The following is a 19108-nucleotide window of genomic DNA, read 5'->3' on the forward strand; positions in this document are numbered from 1 at the left end:
AACCCTGCTGGGAGAGGGACCAGCCCCATAACCCTCCTGGGGTGGGAAAAATGCCAGCCCCAGAGCCCTGCCAGTACCTTCTCTGGGAGAGGAGATGGAGTGATTGTGGTGGGGTTTGTTTTATAGTAATGGTCCTGCTGTTTTCTAGAATTTTCCCTTCCCATTGATTTGGCCAAAATCGATGTTTTGCTTCCATATGTATCCCTCTGATTCTTTGAAGCCTTGCAGAAGACGTTTGGTAATGGCTGGAAATGCCTGGAACACTTTCTGGACAGTCTGTTTGGTCCTTGAGGTGTATCGACCCTGCAATCCCTGCTCTACTTAAAATGCTTGGGAGATGAAAGCAAATGGCAAACTGCTTCTGTTAGACATGGCAAAGGCCACAAAATACATGTATAAATCATGGGCAATTGGATCTCTGATTCAACACTACAACACAATTGTACCTAATGAAAATGTTGCTGTTGAGCCTCTGATGCCTTCATAGATTTTTTTTTTTCATTATTATTTTTTAGCAGTGGCTTCAGCACTTGCACTGACTGTCAGTGAGAGCTGGAGAGCAGAGATTCCTCAGTTCCTTTGCTGGGCCTTACAGAGAAAAGAGAGGGCAGGCAGGACTCGGAGCTGCAGCCTGACCTTCTTTCACAGGGACGGGAGTTTCTTACAAGCTGTAACTGTAGCAAACCAGGGTGACTTTCTGTGCTGGGTGACAGGAAATTGAGCTGAAGTGGCTCAGAAAATGTGCGAACGCCCCGAGGGCGTGTGCAGGGCCGGAGGGGCTCCGGGTGCTGCAGGCGTTCTGCCTTAACTTGACATGTTTATAAAACAGTTTACATCTCAAAAGTTTAGGGTTTTTACCCCTGCTGATTCGCTTAAACAGACACTGGCTCTTATTTTCAGTTGCTTGTCAGAATATATATGGAAAAGTGATGAACCTAGTGAAGAGGGAGCTTGACATCAATTAAATTTAGCTATCTGCTTTGTGTTTCTTCTTCCTGATACGCTGTCTCCAGTATAGCTTTTCCAAACTTCCTGTGGTTTTTCCATTATTGTCCTTACAAGTTTTACAAGATAGAGATGAGCTGTTTGAAACTACTGTTCCAGGAAAAGAAGAATAGAATTTTGTATTATGTCTGCTCATTTGTTGTCTTCCATTTCCATCTCTGCCATTAACCATTTTGTAGACTCTAGAAACTTCTTCCAGAAAGCCTGGAAGGCCTAGTATCTTCTCCTGCTCAAGTATCTTTAAATAATAGTAATTTAAATAAGCTAATAATGCCTAATGGCTGGAGTAGAGGATTTAATGTCTTTGCTGCAGAAGCTTTACTCTGTGTGATCAGCTGGTGATGATGTCTGAACCAGTCGATTTCCTCTGTTTCTATTATTTTTTTCTCTTTCTGTCCACTAGAAACAGAAATTATTTATGTCCGTCTAGTGAGTTTGAAGTTTTATCTGCAGGCATGGCCGGCTGCACTAAGATGCCGAGTTCATAAGAAGTTATTTGGGTGATATTAGGAAGATGTTTTTCCCACAGAACATCTAGATAAACCAGACTGCTCAGGGATAAGCGCAGCCATGAGCTGTACAAAAAAACCTGGTACATCCTGGGAAGTAGTGATATTGGAAATAAATATTAAAAGTCAAATTTCCAGTAGTCAAACTTCAGTCTGTCCCTACTTGTAAATCATGGGTTGCAAAGAATGCCCATACGGCGCTCGGCATTGCAGTAAAGATGCTGATTGCGTGTTTCACTGTGTATGTGCGTATACACATCATTCTTGGTTGAAAGTTGAAGCGTTGTCCTTTAACCCCGGTGCTTATTTTTATTTCCGTGCTGATTCTGGTACCGAGGCTGAGCTGCGTACTTGTGTGACTGTTGGAGTGGGATGAAGTTACCCCTCTTGTGTGCTGGTAGCAAGCAGAAGTACAGGGAGTTGTTTACAGGGAGCCCGTGGATTCTGCCTTTCTGTGGAAGCATTCAAGCAGCAAGCCCTGCACAGTCTGTTTGGCACAGTAGCCGCTCTCGGCTGGCCCCGTGCCCTCCTGCTGTTAGGCAGGGCAGAGGATGTGCCAGATCCCGCCTTGTGCCGGAGCAGAGCCTGCCTGCAAATCTGCTTGTAGTTAGCCTGGGGCCTTTTGGCAGCACTCTACAGCCCATTGATTTAGTTGCGATCCTTTTCCCTTAATATTTTCCATCTGGCCAACAATGACCTATAACGACAGACACAAAACAGAGTTTGAATTATGAGCAGCGTAATTGTGCAAATGCTTCCAAATCTCACTCTAGAACCTGCGCCGATGGGCGCTGCGGCCGCTGGGGTTTGTTCCAGAGGGCTGGAAAGGGCGAAGCCCTGGAGCTCTCGAGTTCCAGCTCTGTCCCAGAGCAATGTGCATTCCGGTTAAACTCAGAGCCTGTTCCGTTCTTGCTTTGCCCTGCTTTCTGTTGGTCCTGGGCTGGGGGCGCAGCCTCAGCTTCCTCACACTCCCCTGCATGCACTGCCAGGGCCAAACCCTCCCTGGGGCCCTGAGCCAGCAGGAGAGAGGGACCCTGGAGCAGGGGGGGCAGGCAGGACAGGAACCTGAGCGTGGAAACACTCCAGGACATGCAGCAACAGGTTTGGGGCCTTGCAGTGTCAGGGATGTTCTGAGCTCCCACCTGCAGCTGTGCTTTCCTGAGGGAGCTGCTTCCAGAGCTGGGCTGGTTGTCAGCTCTCCCAGTTCTGGACAAGCAGAATTATTGCTTGCATTACAGTGGTCCCAAACACTTCCAGTCTTCTGTGTCTTTAAAGTCTGTGTCCTTGAAGAAAATCTGTGTACTTACCTGCGCAGTTCCACACATTCCAGCAGTCCTGCAAGCATCTCCTCTTCCCTCTACATTGCCACTTCAGGGAATACTAATTTAACTGACTTTTAGTAAATGTGACGAATAGTGAAGCTGCATCACAGAGTTTATTGCGGATTTTGTTGAAGCTTTAATCTTGACAGCAAGTCAAAACACTTTTGTAAAATATCAATGAGAAGGATCACAACAAAAATGTCAAGTGTTAGTAATGTATCACTACTGGTGGAATTGGATAAAGCTGATAGTACTGCATTCAGTCCAGCTACTTCGCTGGTCTTGCCTTCTGACCAGAAACCAATTTTACTTCATTAATTAGGCCTTCATGTCGCGCCTTCTTTGGTTGCTGAACAACTGTAACAGCAGTAATTAAATCATGTCACTTTTTATTACCTTTGGCCCTGGCTGACTGGCTTGGAAACTTCATCTTAGAGCTAATACAAACTGAATTAGTGCATCACCTTGGAGAAAGCCCCCTCCCTGGCATCAAAAAGGCAGGGAGGAAGTAGTTAAAGTACAAGATGGATAGATCTTCTCTTCCACAAATGGATCACTTTTGGGTTGCTGTCTGAAGGGCTTACAAATGCGTCTGTCAGGAGCGAGAGCATCCTGTCTCCGCTGACAGATGTGTACAACATTCCCAAAGAGATTACACGGCAACTTCCTCCTTCAGAACGGGAGCTGTGGCAGAGCCCTCGGGTTATGCAGAGGTAATTGGAGACGGTGAGAGGTGGAGCTGCCCAGAAAAGCTGCTCGAGGAACTTGTGCATATTGTTCCAATAGGAACCCTGATCCAGGCGCTGGAGTCACGGGAGAGAGGCTTTGTGTGGCTTCCGAGAGGCTGAGGTCCCTGGGCTGTGCAGGGAGCCCAAATAAAACCCCTCCTTTGTAACCCTGGCTGTTTATGAACCTGCTTGATAAGGGACAGATCTTCCTCCACTCTGAGAATTACCTGCACTAACTGTCCTCAGTGTGGGTTAGAATTTAGTAGTGTTTGAGTATTCAGAGAATAAAATGATTGTGGGCAGTTTCCTGGTTTAATCATTTGCTTAAGCTGATGGTTAGAGAAGTCTCATAAATAAAAATATGGTTTGCTGGCCAGGAAACATTTAATTAATGTCATACATTTTCAGGGATTCTGTAGATATGTTCATCTATGGTATTTCTGCAGGTGAAGATCAAGTACTATCATTTTGTGTGCTTATTTTTACTTCTGAATGTTTGCTGTGAATCCTAAACCATTGTACACAGTGGTCATAAACAATCTGAGCTCAAATATCAGACTCTGATATTAGATCTTGATCTCCGCAGCCTTCCTATTGACATCTTGCTCTGCAAGTGCCTGTTTGCTGTAGGTAAGGTGATTTTTACATGCCTAGCCCAGTTCCTTGCATTCTCAAATTATCAGTTGCAAGTACCACAGCACTGACATAATCATGAATTTTTCACTTGGCTCTTTCAGCTCTGCTTGGGTTTGAGTTTAACTTTCATGACTTCCTACCAACTTTACTTCTTATTAGGAGCCGTGTGTACTCCCTCTGAGCATGTGAATATTTCTTCACTGTGCTGAAGCTCCCTCCCTGTGAAGGGAACGGTAAAACCTCTTGCTTCACTTAACTTTCTTGCCAGTAGGGAACACAAGTGGTTTGGGGAATGCAGAAGAGAGGTACAGGTAATTGATTTCTCCTCTGTTACTGAAGTAGCCCCATTCCCTTCCCCAAAGTTCTCTGTAGCTAATTTGCCAAAATGCAAGGATTCACCATTGTGTCTCAGAACTCACACACAGGTATCACAAACACAGAGCTGATGCTCAGCTTTGACTTTTCAATACATGGCAAATCCCTTTAGCAGCTGAGCACAGCTGGTGCTGTGCAGTGGGGCTCGTGAACACAGAGGTGTGTAAAATTTTTCTCTACGAGGCAAAGCGACGCAGAGTCCCCAGGCAGGTGCAAAGGAGAGCCCCTTCTTTGCAAAAACCAGGCCTTTTTAAGCAGTTAGGCCTTTATCAATTACATGGATTTAAATCATAACGAGCACAATTCAACCAACCACCATAGACCACGATGTGAACGCGTCAGGGTGATGTAACTTGGTTTCCTACCTCTCATTCAGCTGAGCCACTTTCCCGTAGTCCTCTTGCCCTTAGCCAAAGGAGCAGGTCTGAGCCATGGCTTTACCAGGGTAACAAGGCCCTTATTTTATGAGACATTACCTATATGCAACATTTTTCTTCCGTTTGGGAATTTATCTGCATTACAGGTGGTGCCACAAACTCTGTCCCAGAGTGGCCTTGGAGCTCACTGCAGCACGTGGCAGAGCACGGGGCCTGGTGGCTGGGAGGGAGCACTTTTGATTTATAATAAGAAGTTCATAATGCTACTGAAATTTCAGCTGAAACTTAGTACTAGAGGGCATAGCTTGACAAGCACATATGATTGGAGTCAGTAATGAAAAGGAGCTGTTCCTCTGGTCAAGCAAAAAGGGTTAATTTGCATTGGGATGAAAAGGCTGTTCAGGATCTACTATTTCAACCTGTGATAGACTTAACAGCAGGCTTTGATCCCCAAATGAAATGTGATGGATTTCAACTGATGCCAGATGTCTCAAACCTAGTGGGATCTCTGATTGTCTGCCACATCTAGAATTCTCTCTTCCAGCACTTTCATGTGTGCTTTTAAACATGGTTTGAGAAGAGAGATTCCTTGACAAGCTAAGCCTTTGGAATCCTCTCTCTGTATTGTCACTTTGGTGGGGATCTTGAGGCTCTCAGGCTGTCTAGTGCATCCTGCTTTTTAAAATCCAGCTTCATGTGCCAAATGCTCTAACTCCTTCATAACCAGTTGGTTTTTAAGTCCAGATAATTTAGAGCCAGTATAATCTGTAACTTTTCTCAGTTGAAGTGAGCACAAAGAGCCTGGGGAGGGTGACAGCTTTGTCCCACTCAGCCTACAGTTCCTGCTGCCATGTCCCAGTTAGATGGCAGTGTACGAACAGAAGCCTCTGCACGGGCGTCTCGAGCTGCCCTGGCACTTCTTAGCTTGACTGAAATATAAAATTGCTGCATCATATATCTCTGTTGCAGTGTTCTGGCTCCATGTTGTTCTGGGGCGTTCAGCTGCCTCGAGCTTCTCTGTGAGCTGCAGCTCCAGGGCCACAGGAGCTCCTTGGGAAGGGCTGGACCCAGTGCTGGCATTTAGGGAATTTGGGAGGCTTCGTGTGAGGGACTTGCTGGAACTTCTCAGACATGGTCACACTGTGCAGGAAGACAGGAAAGGGAATGTTTTAACTGACTGTGATTGTTAGTACACAGTAGAAAGTCAGCAAAGTAAGCACTTGCTGTTGACAATTATTTATTAAGATACTTTATAAGATGAGATCCAGTTCTGTGGGGTTTAGTACTTCTGAAATATGTACATGAGTCATGCTTAAGCTGCATAACTTGAAACTGAATCCTGGACTGATCACTCATGGGTAATAATCAAAGGGAAGTTTATTACAAAATCAGGGGAAATGTGGGAAGGAAAGCAATCCTGTGGGAGCAAGGAGTGGCAAGGGTGCAGCTGGCTTTGTGCACTGGCAGAGGGACACTTACAGTGGGGCAGGTCTGACACACAGGCAAACCTGAAATAAAGAAAGAAGGAAAGAAAGAGCTGATGTTCAAAGCAGGCTGCTCTCGTGGAAGGTAAGGCTGCATCTCATCCACATGCACAGGGGTTGCTATGGAGATTTGGGGTGTCTGTGCTTAAGCTCCTAAGTGTGAGAAGGTGTCAATAGACTGAGTCTAGAGCAGGGAATAACGAGGCACCGAGGTCCATGAGGTGTAGGGAAGACACTGGAACACAGAAACAGCTGAACTGAGAATTTAGCCTACGGGAATTCCCAAATGAGCCCAGAGATGCCTTGGTTCTTTCAAATGCATTTTGTAAAGATGCTGGAAACACTGGGTGACGGAAGGAAAAGAAGGTGGGGAATTTAATTGTGTATTCCTGCAGGAAAATAATGGCATGTGGAGTGTCATCCCTCTCTTGAGCAGAGAAATGGGATTAGTTTTAAAAACCTGTAATGTCATTTGACTTCATCTTAACTGTTAAAAATTAAGGGGAAATTTAGGAATAATTTAAAAGAGTAATTAGTACTTTTAATGAAAGGAAGGAAGAGGTGTTTTGATAATGTGTTTTTGCTATTTAAAATGATGTTTGCATAGAACCCCTGAAGAGCATTGCAGCTTGGAAAACATAACTTAGTTCATTATTAGAACCATTGCTAACCTAAAATAGAATGTGATTCCATGATTAGGAATAATGCTGCCTGGGGGGGAATCATTGGTTGTCAGGTACAGGAGGATGGAAAGAAACAATATTGGATTTAAGTTTAAATTGCAGAGTTTTATCATCAAATGCAAGCAGTCCTAAGATAACAAGTCACCAAGAGACTGGAGTAATTTTTGATATGTTTTCCATCCTTGCATTTGTTCAAACAGTGTTGGGATGATCGAGAAAGATCCTGCTGAGGGTCTGTCCTTTGTCCTGCAGGAACTGACAGGCACTGTGAGTCAGAAATGTGTTCTGCTTTACCAGGAACCTTCACTGGGTTCAGACATTGAAATGAAAAACGGCAGTAGTAGTAGTAGTAATAATAATAATAATAATAACAAATTCCACCTCTTTTTTTTCGATTTTCTGAATCTTCCTTGGGGTTTTCAGCTGTCTCCTAACTGTGCTGGAGTTTTGCTGTTGGATACAGTGATGGTGTGGAGGGGACACAGGACAGGAGCAGCTGCCCATGAGGCACAGGTCACTCCTGTTGCAAGGTCACCCTCTGGGCTCCACGGTCACATCACTGGGCACAAGGAGGGAATTATTTGTTATTATCTGTTCTTCAGAGTCCTTGAACTGCGGCACTGGGTGTTGTAGTGGCACATGCAGGAGTAGTGCTGGCAGAAGATGCATTTGGCCTGAATTTCCTCTTCCTTACGCTTTTGTCAGTGAAGTTAGTGATGATGTGTCTGTAGCTCATATAATAACTGAGGTCACGACTGTATTCCGTGTTCCAGGTCGCTGTAGATTATTGTGCTGAGCAAGAAGGTCAAGCTTTGGGAACTCTGTGAAACCAATCCTGGCTAATACAGACAGATTTTGTAAGCCTGTCACCACAGAGAAGTGTGCCCATCTGCAAAATGGAAATGACTGTTCTGTTTTGCAAGGGAGATGGCAGTTGGTTATGCTGTTATCAAAATATATATAGTATGTGTTATAAATAAATACGTGTTAAAAATTCCACTTCTGATCTGTGTGAATGGAAGGAGTAAAAGTTATGTGTGCTTGCGACTCAGTCTGGGAGGAGATGCTGCGTGGTACGTGTGGATGTCAGGCTGGTTAGAGTCACAGTCCCTTCAGAGGGGAGCTGTACCTGAGTGCACGGCCCAGGAGCTGCTCTGCTGCTCCCAGAGTTGTGAACAATGTGGCACTTCACAGCTCCAGGGGAAACCAAAGGTGCCACAGGTACCCTGCCACACGTGGCTCTGCTTTTTCATGGTGTCAGCACGGCAGTGAATGGAATGTTGGAGCTGGCAACGTTAAACATGAGTTTTATAAACAGTTGCTATGGTAATTGACAAATCTTTATAAATCATTTGAAAAGGTCCCCCTTGCCACTGGGGTTTGCTGCTGCTGCACTGGAGCGTGGGGTGCTTCGGCTGACAAGGTTCCCAAACCCCGGAGTGCTCCCTGGAAGTTGTGTTTGATGAGTTCAGCATTCCCAGGCTGGGTGTCCTGCTGTTGCATCCTCCTTCCTACTTGCCTGCTACACTGGAAAATAACACTGGAAAATCTCTCCTTTTTAACTTGTCTTCACTGGACATTACCTTTCTAACAGTCAAAAAGCTCCAGAAGAACAGCAGTTGCAGCTTGCCCCTTTGTTTTTGTTTACTCCTCACGCCGGTGGGATGTGTGCTGGCTGCAGCCTTTGAAGCCGGCCCTGCTGGCTTCGGTGCCGTCCCTGGTGGGTTTGATGGCGCTGGGAGCGGCTGCTCCGCTCCCGGGGCTCTGGGCAATCTCACCGCAGAGCGCTTCCCTTCCTTTGCTTAACCTCTGACCTGTGAAAACAAGAGTTAATCAAGAGTTCTGAGGTAGCGAAGAGGAAGGGGAAGTGTTTGGTTACAAATTAAATATGAGCAAGTCATAAGCCATAAATCTTCGGTAGTGCTACCAGTTGTGCTACTTAAGGTCCACGCGGTACAGAAAATTTGGGGTTATAAACTCAGCCTGTGTTTCTCTGGAGGGGTGTTTAAAGGCTGTCTTGAGGATTTGCTTTCTATAAGGAAAAAATCCACTTTTTTTTTTTTTCCTTTTGGCAGACATCTAGAAACAAATTCAGATAGCTGTATTTCTTGGAGGATTTTTTTCTAGATTTTTTTCTAACTGGTCACGGTTTGGTCTAATAAAAGCAGAACTGTTTTATTCTTGAGTAGTCAACACATGGATTAAGTGATGAAGTAAGAGTATTGAAGATGGCAGGATAAGTTAGCCTTCTAATGTATCCAGAAATTTTGGGATGAGAGAGATCCTGAATTGTGTGGTGACAATGGAGGGGGGTGAAAACTGAAGTGAGATTGTCTGCATAATTTGCAGTTTTGTGGTGGTTTGTCTTGAGCAAGAGCCACACAGATCCCCAGGATGAGTTCTGCTTCAAATACCAGCTTGTTTCCTCAGAGTCCAAACATGACACTGTCCTCAAAATGGGACGTTATTCTCAAAACAGAAAAAAGCACTTGTGATGAGATGCTAACCCATCATTTGGAAAATGAGGAGGAGTGAATGTTAAAAAAGAACAATGGGTTCATCAGAGGAGACTGGGGACGAGGAGGGAAAGCCAGGGAGTCAGAAGTGTGGCTGTGACAGGAATGGGGCTGTGTCGTTCCTGTGGGGGGTTGCTGGTGTTTTTTGTGAATATGAGATGTATCTGGGCTATTTTTATTGGAATCACAGAGGCTCTTTCCTAGGTGCTGAGTAAAAAATTTACAAGACATGAGACACAGACGTTAGAAGCACAGTACTGGTTTTAAGGATTCTCATTTTAACTCTGGAAATGTATTTTCCTGGCCAAGTCCCTAAGCGATTAGGTAGAACTTTTAATGGTGCCCCTGTGGAAGCAGCTTTGGTTTCCCACTGCCAGGGAGATTTTGCCTTCCTGCTTTTCTGTCTTCTCAAACTTTTGATAGATGCCTTGAACGGATTTGTTTACCAGGTTCTTAATCTCTACTTAGCAGATATGTTTGGAGAGGATTTCTTGTTACTCCTGTAATGGCTTTTAACTCTGCTGAAGTTTATTTAACTAAACAGAAAGAAAGAAACTTATCTTCTACCTAATCCTTCTGGATTGTTTACAATATAATGTCAAACTTAAATGCAGTTTAAAGTGGTAATTGTCTGTCTTCTGCTCTATTCGAATACACACTTAGTAAAGATGTTTAGAGCGTATTAATTTAAATGATAATACTGTCATATAACATGAAAAGTTAAGTTGCTTATCAGTATATTTTGATAAGCTACTTACATTTTACAGTAGCATTTGCAGGCTTCAAACAAACGCTAATGATGGAGTGCCAGTCACTTTGTCTGTCTCATAGAGAGCTTCTCGCCTCATTTATCACCGGGGCTGCACAGCCAGGGACCACAGGGCACTCCATTCCTTACAGCTGTCAGGATGCAGTCATATTTTATAAAAACTTTCAGTCCTGTCTAACTATATCAAAATAGAATCCATTTGCTTCAGAAAGCAGCTGTGATTAAAGAGCATCAGGGAGTGCATCTCTGACTGGTTTTGCATTCACCGCTGCCGAGGGAAATTCCTCACTGGTGTTGGGAAAGGGATTGAAATAAAGAACTGTGCCACAAAAATGGGGCACAAAATCCTACCAAAGCTGCAGTGAAAAGGAACACCTTCAGTGTCTTACTTTGTGGAGTGGAGATGTAAAGTCAATGAGACAGATGTGATTTTTCTGCATGTTTCCCTTTTAATTTTGTTTCTTGTCTTTTGGATGTTGCATGCATGTACTGAAGGTGAAGTTTCTTGTTTGACTGAAACAAGGGCCAGGCTAAATACAGTGATGGAGTGGGATTTTAAAACAAAAACTGAGATACTAATTATTCAGTTTTAAAAGTCCACTTGTATTAGTATTCAAAAACAAAATAACTTTTTTTTTCTTTTTTTTTTTTTCAGTTACCTCCCATGGTTTGAAGTCTTTTATAAACTGCTCAATGTCTTGGCAGATTATTCAGCAAAAGGACAGGTACTATTCTAAAATACTGACCCTCTTCCTATCCCAATATCAAATGAGTGAAGATGAGAGGATGAAAGAAGTTGTTTGAAGAAGTGCTTCTATCAGAGATGACCATGTGAATTATTAATCCCTATGATGCAGTGATACAGAAGATCATATTCGGCTTGGCAAGCGCCTCTGAAAAATAAATACACATTTAATTATCTTTTTGGAAAAGATGGAGTGCAAGACTGTGGCTGTGGCTCCTACCCAAGTCCCTGCAGTCACCCGTGCTGGCCTTCCTGACTCCTTGAGCTGTGTTCAGCACAGTTCTGTCATTCTGCACTATAGCAGGGTCCCATCAGTCTCTGCCAGGTGTCTGATCCCAGTTTGTCGTGGGCAGTAAAAGTAGAGCTGGTCTTACAAATGCAAAATGTTTCCCCACCCCTCTCACCTGCCCTGCCCTTCTGTCTTGGTGTTAACCTGGTGACAGCAGCGCTTGCTCAGTATTCTTGGTTTATTGTCCTCATTTCAGGATAGTCAGAGGAGTGAGCTCCTGGAAACCTTTCATAAACTTAGCATCCCTGAGCCAGGAACCTCTGTTCATCTTGGAGTGGTAAGTGTTGGGGGCAGATCCAAACCAAGATGTTTAATATTCATTCCATGGCACAGCAGAGGAATGTCAAAAGCAATCCTCTCTCCTGGAGCTTGTACACAGGTGTTGTTTTCCTGTGAGGAGCTGTGAAATTCCCTTCTCACAATTGGGACCCTCTGCTTCCCTCTCCCTAACCTCAGATGTCTTTGAAATGCAGTTGATTGGAGGAGGGCTGTGTGTATTCCCGGGAATGTCTCAGGTACCCTCGGTGAGCTGCGGGAGGTCAGGAGCACCTGGGACATTCATTGCCCGCATTCTGCACAGCTCCTGGCCCTGGGAGTTTGAAGGGAGAGCAGGCACTTACCTGTCACAGCAGCCTTGGGAGTATTAACTGCTCATCACATTTTCTGGTTCCTTCTCCTGTCCCTTCCCTCTGCCTCAGAAAACCTCACACAAAAAAGAATTTGTTTCATTTTTATATTTTGTGAGAAAATTAAGCAAAGCACGACGACAGTATAGATTTTACTGATAGGATTGTATTTTAAATTTAGTCTTTTGGGGTTTTTGTCTTCAGTTTTGCAGCACAGCCTTGTGCTCCAGGCTGTGGTGAGCACTGCAGATGCTCCTTGCTGCTGCTGCCAGCTGAGGGTTCATGTGGCCCCTGCTGGGAAGTGTCCTTGCATTTCCTCCACTCCTCCTGAAGCCCTCTGTGGCAAGGAGCAGCTCATGGCTCTCGCTCCTGCCAAGCCTGGCAGTGCCCAGGGAGCGGCTGTGTGGCCCTGCTGGTCCCAGCTGGCCCTGGACACGTCCCCAGCCCCTCCAAGACTCCTGAGGAGCAGCATTGCTGTTGAGGGGATGAGCTGTCTCCCAAAGCAGTGGGGATATTCCAGTTTTTTCATACCAGTGGTTCCAAGGAATGCTGCCTGTCTCCCCTTGTCTCAGACATTTCATGGGTGATGGAGCTAGAAAGGACAGAGAAAGCAGCCCAGGGACTGTGTCTTTCTGATGTTATTTTGGCTGTTTCTGAGCCCAGTGCGGGGTCAGAGCGAGGCTCCTCTGTGTGATATGGCTCTGAGAGCTGTTCCTCTGCCTCAGCATTGCATCTTTGCAACCAAAGCAAAGCAAAGCAGTGGTGCATCAGAAGGCAAAACTTATGTTTCTCATTTAGTCTCCATTCAGTGGAGCTGTGGTCCCTGCCTGCTCTTGCAGGTTACAGCCTGATCAGGAAGCTCTGAGATGGCTGAGATTGGTGTGCAAGAGAATTGTGCCAATTGTGGAGCTATGCCAAGGATGGAACAGCCTTTAAGGCTTCAGCCAGTAATTAATAAGTAGCCCTAAGACAAATTGTGAAAATCTTAAAAATTATATGAGTTGTATACAAGTCCCATTCTCTGCTTTCCAAAGCCTTGACCAAGGATTACTCAAGTCATCCGTGGTCACATTGGGAGCTGGAGAGAACCTGGGCTCCTGGAATGCAGTTAAAAACACTGAACAATATAATGGATTATGAAAATATGAGAGCAATGTATGGTCTTTCAAAATATGCTTTTAGGGTGTATAAAAGTGACCTTGAACTTTTCAATATTTCTCAGGTAAGCAGGCATTGAACCTTGGGAAGCATTTCCCAGAACATTTCCATAACTTCCCCCCTGGCTGGGATGAACCTCTCTGCTGCTGTGAGTCAGAGGAGGCCCAGGCTGCTGCTGCTCCCTGAAATCCATCCTGCTGTGGGCTGGGGAAAGACAGCTGGGATTACAGCCTGCCTTGCAGTTTCCTTGGCATCTGTCACAGCACACACATCTGTCTGTAACTTTGCAGGAGCATTTGATATTTCTATCTTACTGCATTTCCTATTGCTTCTGTGATCTGGGAACCGAGCCTGTGGAATCCGGGACAGGGAACTCAGGCTGGTAGTTGGTAATAATGAATGTTCTGTCATTTTTACTTAGCTGAGAAACTCCTGTTACTGTTGATACCAATACCAAGCAATAAATTTAGATTGCTTTCGACATTATTGAAATAATCGATATTTGCTCTTTTTGTAGCACTCTTACTTTACTGTGCCTGACACCAGAGAGCTTCCCAGTATACCTGAAAATGTGAGTATTTGGGAGGACCCCACAGTTTATTGTTTCCATTTAATGTCAGCAGCTACATGGACAACAAATATTGCTCTGTTTGGGATAGGTTTCATTGTGTAAAGTACTGAGCATTCAGGAGCTGACAGTCTCCATGTGTGATTAAAAGCTGAACTGTATGAAGGACAAGGTACTGATGGACAGATTGATGTGGGGAAAAGAGCAGCTCTGCTAATTCTTCACCTTCCCTCTGGAAGAATGACCTGAGAGAGCAGGGAACATGCTGTGCTTGCTCCATGGCTCCTGAGCATGCCAGGCACACCTGGGCTCTTTAGAGGCACTTTTTGGGAGACTTTTTAAGCCTCGCACAGTCGTGTGTGTTCCAGCCTGGCTCAGCTTTCCAGCCAGATGATAAGTCTGTGGGGAGACAATGCTGGCATTTGCTTCTCTTAAATACTCTTTAATGTGCTCCTGCTCCGTCTCAGCCAAACTCCTGTGCCTGACATCTCAGTTTTCTTTCCCGAGCATTTTGCGGTCGGTCTCAGCATCATATTCTTCAGCTGACGGCATGAAAGAAAAAAGGGAATCATCAAGACATTCCATCTCATTTGTGGGTGATTTGTATAGCAGATAGCATTCTGGGCTTTTTGTTTGCCTTTCAAAACACTGTTGCTGGTTTTTCTGTGTTGCAGACTCTTCATACTGACACGTATTCTGACAGGAGATTTAATAGATGTGCTCCTTCTTCTGAGGTGCTTTATTTTTGTACAAATATGATACGCTGGGTGTAATTCAGGAATCAATTCCTCAGTGTAAACCAGCCATCAAATCTTGTCCTAATTTACAGACTCCTAAAATCCCAGAATGATTTGGTTGGAAGGGACCTTGAAGCCCATGCAGTGCCACCCCTGCCATGGCACTGCACCTTCCACCATCCCAGGACTGTGTCATTTCTCAGGAGGTTTTTATCTATCTGTTAGGGCAGCTTTCCTGTGGAAGTGGAGCATGTTAGGGAATAATACAAGGAGATTAAATGGGCATAAGTTTGCTGTCTTTTAATCGATTGACCCGATTTATTCAAAATTCCACATATCTTACCAGGAATTGCATTTAAAACCCATATTAGCAAAAGTTTTAGCGGTGCCAAACTTCAAAGTTGGATGTGATGATAAATGGAGAGCTGCAGAGAGCTCTGTTTGGAATGTTAACCAGCCTCTTGGAATTACCTGGTTTTGTGTCAGATCCGTGTGTTTAATGAGTCACAGAACCATTTACCAGGGGCACCTTTCTGTACCAGCAACTCATTCCCTGCTTCAGGAGATGTGAGTTGTGTGAGGGTTGTGGAAATGCAGGGTGGCTTCAAGAATAAATGGGGTTGGTTGCAGGAACTACAGTGCAAGGCTGAAGTTCCTGGTTCTAGCTGTTGTATTGCAGAAGTAGCAGGTAGGTTGACAGGCTGAAGTGATGGCATTTTCTTGGGGATGATGTCCTGTGTATTTTTGTGTCACTTGGTCCATCTTCCTCTTTAGATGATGGTGGAAGAGAAGTAGGTGATTTTTAATCTCAAAAGTCAGTGCAGTCAGTGTTTATTGATATTAGATAGATTGGATGCTTGATCTGGGAATGAACTTTGGAAGGAGTGTGAGGGAGTTTTGTAGCACTCTTGGTGAATTTTGAGGGGAGTGGGGATACCTGCTCTGAAAATCCCCTTTTTACTGCCCCAAGAAAGGTTTAAATCCTAGGAAGCAAAATGCATAACAATTACCCTGCAAACTGGAACGCTTTCATTTGTATTTATTTAACTCATTCATGGTTTTGTCACTTACGAGACATGTCTTTCAAAATACATGTGTAAGTCCCAATTTCAGCTTCAGAGCTGACAGCTTTCTTATAAATACGACTTCGAGGGAACACGTGAATCTCCTCAGTACCAATACATTTCCATGCAGCCCACATGGTTCCCAGGTGTCCTTGGCAAATCTCGGAGAGCAGACAAGACTGAAACCTTATAAATCTTTCCATCTGAAGGTACATTTGTGTGTCATGTCATCACAATAAACCCGATGGAAGAACAATTGCAAATCAAGTCCCCACGTCTATTTTCCTCTTGCAGTGGAGGCTGTTGCCTCACGAACGGATCCCTGTGGAGCAGGGCTGCATCCCTGGGCTGGATGCAGTGATTGTGTGCTGCTTTTGCTGTGCCCCCGAGTTGGGTGGCACCAAAGGGAGTTCAGGGCTCCTTAAAAATTCCTTTAATTCCCACTATTAGCAGGAATTGTGTCGTCACGCACTGTGTTTTGGCGTGGTGGAGGGGTGGGTGAGAGGGGGAAGAAGAGCCGTAGAGAAGACAGCTTATGTTTAGACAAAAATATCATGTTAATCAGCACAGATGGGATGAGAAATACAGAAAAAGTACATGATAGTTTAATAGGTTTTTGGCAAAACGTGTTGGCTTTTTTTTTTTTCTCCTTTGACTGTACCTGTCTGTGGCTGCAGCTCTGCTGTAACAAAGACCTGAATGATTGTTTTATTTTACATGTTTGAAGCCAACCATAATGAGCTCGGTTTTTATCCCTCTACATACTGGTACCAAAGTCTCCCAAATACAATGCTTAATTTTCCTTCAGTTCTTTGTGTTTGGATGGCAAGCTGGGGAACATATTTTTGCACAGTATGAAGCATCTTGGCAGACTTCTCAGGCCAAGTATCTTGGATCTGTCAAAAGTGCTAATAGGCTTTGTTGAGCTTCTTTAAGTTTCTAAATCATATTTGCTTTTTGCTTTTCTGCACTTTTTTATTTAAGGATGATTAAGATTGCACTTGAATTCATGACTAATCTAATTTTGCTCTCACATGTGCTTTTTGTATAAGGCTGTCTTTATCCTATAGCAACCCTTTCATGTCTGTAAGAAGCTATTTGGAAACAAATCCCCTAATTCAGCATTTTTGGGTATTACCTTTTCTTCCACCTCTCCCCTTTTCTTTAATTTCTGTTTTAAGAAGTGAAGTGCCCTGAGAGGGAATTCCTTTCCTCCTTCCTCAGCCTCCCCAGGGAAGTGTTCCCATCTCACACCCAGGGGTGTCCCAGTGCCCCAAGTGAGGGTTCAGGTCAGACAGCTGGGTTTGTGTGTGTGCAATGCCCAGCTGTGTTCCCAATAGTCAGAATTGTTTTAGCACAGCCTGAGCTCACCACTGAACTTGCTGTATTAGAGTTGGCCTCTGAGAGCTGCTTTTAGTTTCGAGATGTGTGTTTTTGGAACTTTATCAGGCAGCTTTAAAGTCTCCATAAAAGTGACAGAACGTTTTCTCAGAGAAGTGTCTTGTATCCAAAAAGCTGTGTGTGAAACATCATCGCTTTTATTACTCCAGGACCCAGCTCCCCGAAACTCTGGGGGGAGATACTGCAATTAGAAAGGCCTCTGCCATAAGATGAAATCCTGTTTGCTTTTGTTAAGCCACGTACTGGGTGTAGCACAACAAAAGGTTGAATTCTCTTTGGTTTGGGGATTTTTTGTTTGGTTTTTTGTTAAGGATACTTGGTTTTGTAATATTGTGAGTCAAAAATGATTTTTCTCTCTCCCCAGAGAAATCTGACAGAGTATTTTGTAGCAGTTGATGTCAACAACATGCTGCATCTCTACGCCAGCATGCTGTACGAGCGCCGCATCCTCATTTGCTGTAGTAAGCTGAGCACTGTAAGTAAAATGCACAAGAATTCCTTCTATTGACAGTGTTTATTTTTTTTTTAATTACAGTCATATGTAGGAAATTAACTGATTATCTCCAGGTCCAACTTTCAACCTCAGTTATGCAGCCCCAGCTCAGTTCTGTGCCTTATGTGAGGATTTTGTGGAACTTCTGTTGGCCCCTGATGTTCAAAAGAATTTTTTGGATGCAGGGATTTTGTGGCTGTTTGGTGCATGAATGTTCAAAGACTTATGCCATAGTAAAGTCCTTTATTCAGAATTTACTTGACAGGGAAAAAAAAAAAGATAAATGACACTGTCAAATGGATGTTCCAGTGACCTCTTCTGGATGGACCAGAGGAGTGGGCTAAAGTACATTGACAATGCACAGTTTTGCAGTTGTGTTTGATAAGGGTTAGTCTTAATGCTCCTTAGGCTCCATCAAGTGTCTGAGAGATGAAAGCTCCTGAATATTCTGGAGTACTCTCTTCTAAAAAAGGCTGGAGATCAAAACAAGCGTGGGGCTTGATTCAGTTCAAAGTTTTGTGTTATGCATTTCAAGGTTTAGCAGTCAATAAGGTTGTGATTTTCCTTATGAAAGCAAATGCTCCGTGGTCATCGTGTTTGCTCTGTAAATGGCTATTGATTGCTTTCCTTTGTGAGTGCTGAAGATGGTTTAACTAATTTTGGTCTCTAGTGCTGTGGGCTGAGCACTTGCAGTGCTGGCTGAGGTACAGCTGCCATTTCATTTCCTGGGGCTGGAACTGGTGTCTGGCTGTTCCACCAGACCTGCTTGGTGCGTGAGATTCAAACTGCTCCGTGGCACTGGGAGCGCCCTGCCGGGCTGCACTGACAGCCACAGACCCTCCAAGGATGTCTGTCAGCACAGGGCACAGGAATGAGGGGAGTCAGAGCTCAGACAAGGCCAGAGTAACTATTACAGTATCATTTTGAAAGGTAAGCGAAAGGAGAATTATAATAGCCTCTGGCCCCTCATAACAATTATTAATAATGTTTACAATCAGTCCCACGTTTAACTGAAAGCGTTTAAGTATTGTAAAGTTTAATACCGTAGAAAACTTGTAAAATCTTAACTTCTCTATCTGCCACATGTTCTGTGTCCTCACTACTAAAATAAAGAAAATTCCACCCAGGTCTGGTAATGGAATAAAATGAAGGAGAGGTGTTTATTTCAGCAAACTACGGAATGAAAAGAACAGTAAATGATCAGAGAGGAGGGAAGAAGAGAAGGGCTGCCCAAAGCATTTCAGAGGTTGTGTGGTTGGTTAGTTTAATCTCTTCCTTTGTGACAGAGCCTGGGAAGAGGAATTACTTACCTGTCAATGTGCCTTCCTTAATGAGCCAGTTCACAAGTGGGGCTGGGTTTTTTTCCTCTCTTTCTGCGATTTTTCTTCCTTTTTCCTCTGTCCAAGATAAAAGCACGTCTGGTTCTTGGGAGGGAGGGGTATTCATACTGTGTGTTCTTAGCTTACAGGTTTCTCTATAAACTGCTGGCAGATTGGAGTGACAGTGTAAGGCAGGTTTGAGGAGCTGGGCCGCAGCCAGCGGTTGCCGCTCGCCGTTCCAGCCCAGGAACATTCTCTGCTCTCAGCCTGTGCTTGGCAGTGCCAAGACCTTGTCCCTGGAAAG

General features: G+C 44.3%; 1 protein-coding gene across 9 annotated transcripts in view; it reads left to right on the forward strand.

The window, feature by feature from the left end:
- The window catches only part of DENND1A (DENN domain containing 1A), a 151685-nt gene that overhangs the window by 54319 nt on the left and 78258 nt on the right, over positions 1-19108 (forward strand). For all 9 annotated transcript variants that reach the window (XM_040083552.1, XM_058423172.1, XM_058423173.1 and 6 more), the window contains exons 6-9: positions 11060-11129; positions 11635-11715; positions 13740-13793; positions 17357-17467. In XM_040083552.1, the coding sequence (XP_039939486.1) occupies positions 11060-11129; positions 11635-11715; positions 13740-13793; positions 17357-17467 (316 nt within the window). The remainder of the gene's footprint in view (positions 1-11059; positions 11130-11634; positions 11716-13739; positions 13794-17356; positions 17468-19108) is intronic.

The sequence above is a fragment of the Hirundo rustica genome, chromosome 20, assembly GCF_015227805.2.
Source record: "Hirundo rustica isolate bHirRus1 chromosome 20, bHirRus1.pri.v3, whole genome shotgun sequence".
Classification (NCBI taxonomy): domain Eukaryota; kingdom Metazoa; phylum Chordata; class Aves; order Passeriformes; family Hirundinidae; genus Hirundo; species Hirundo rustica.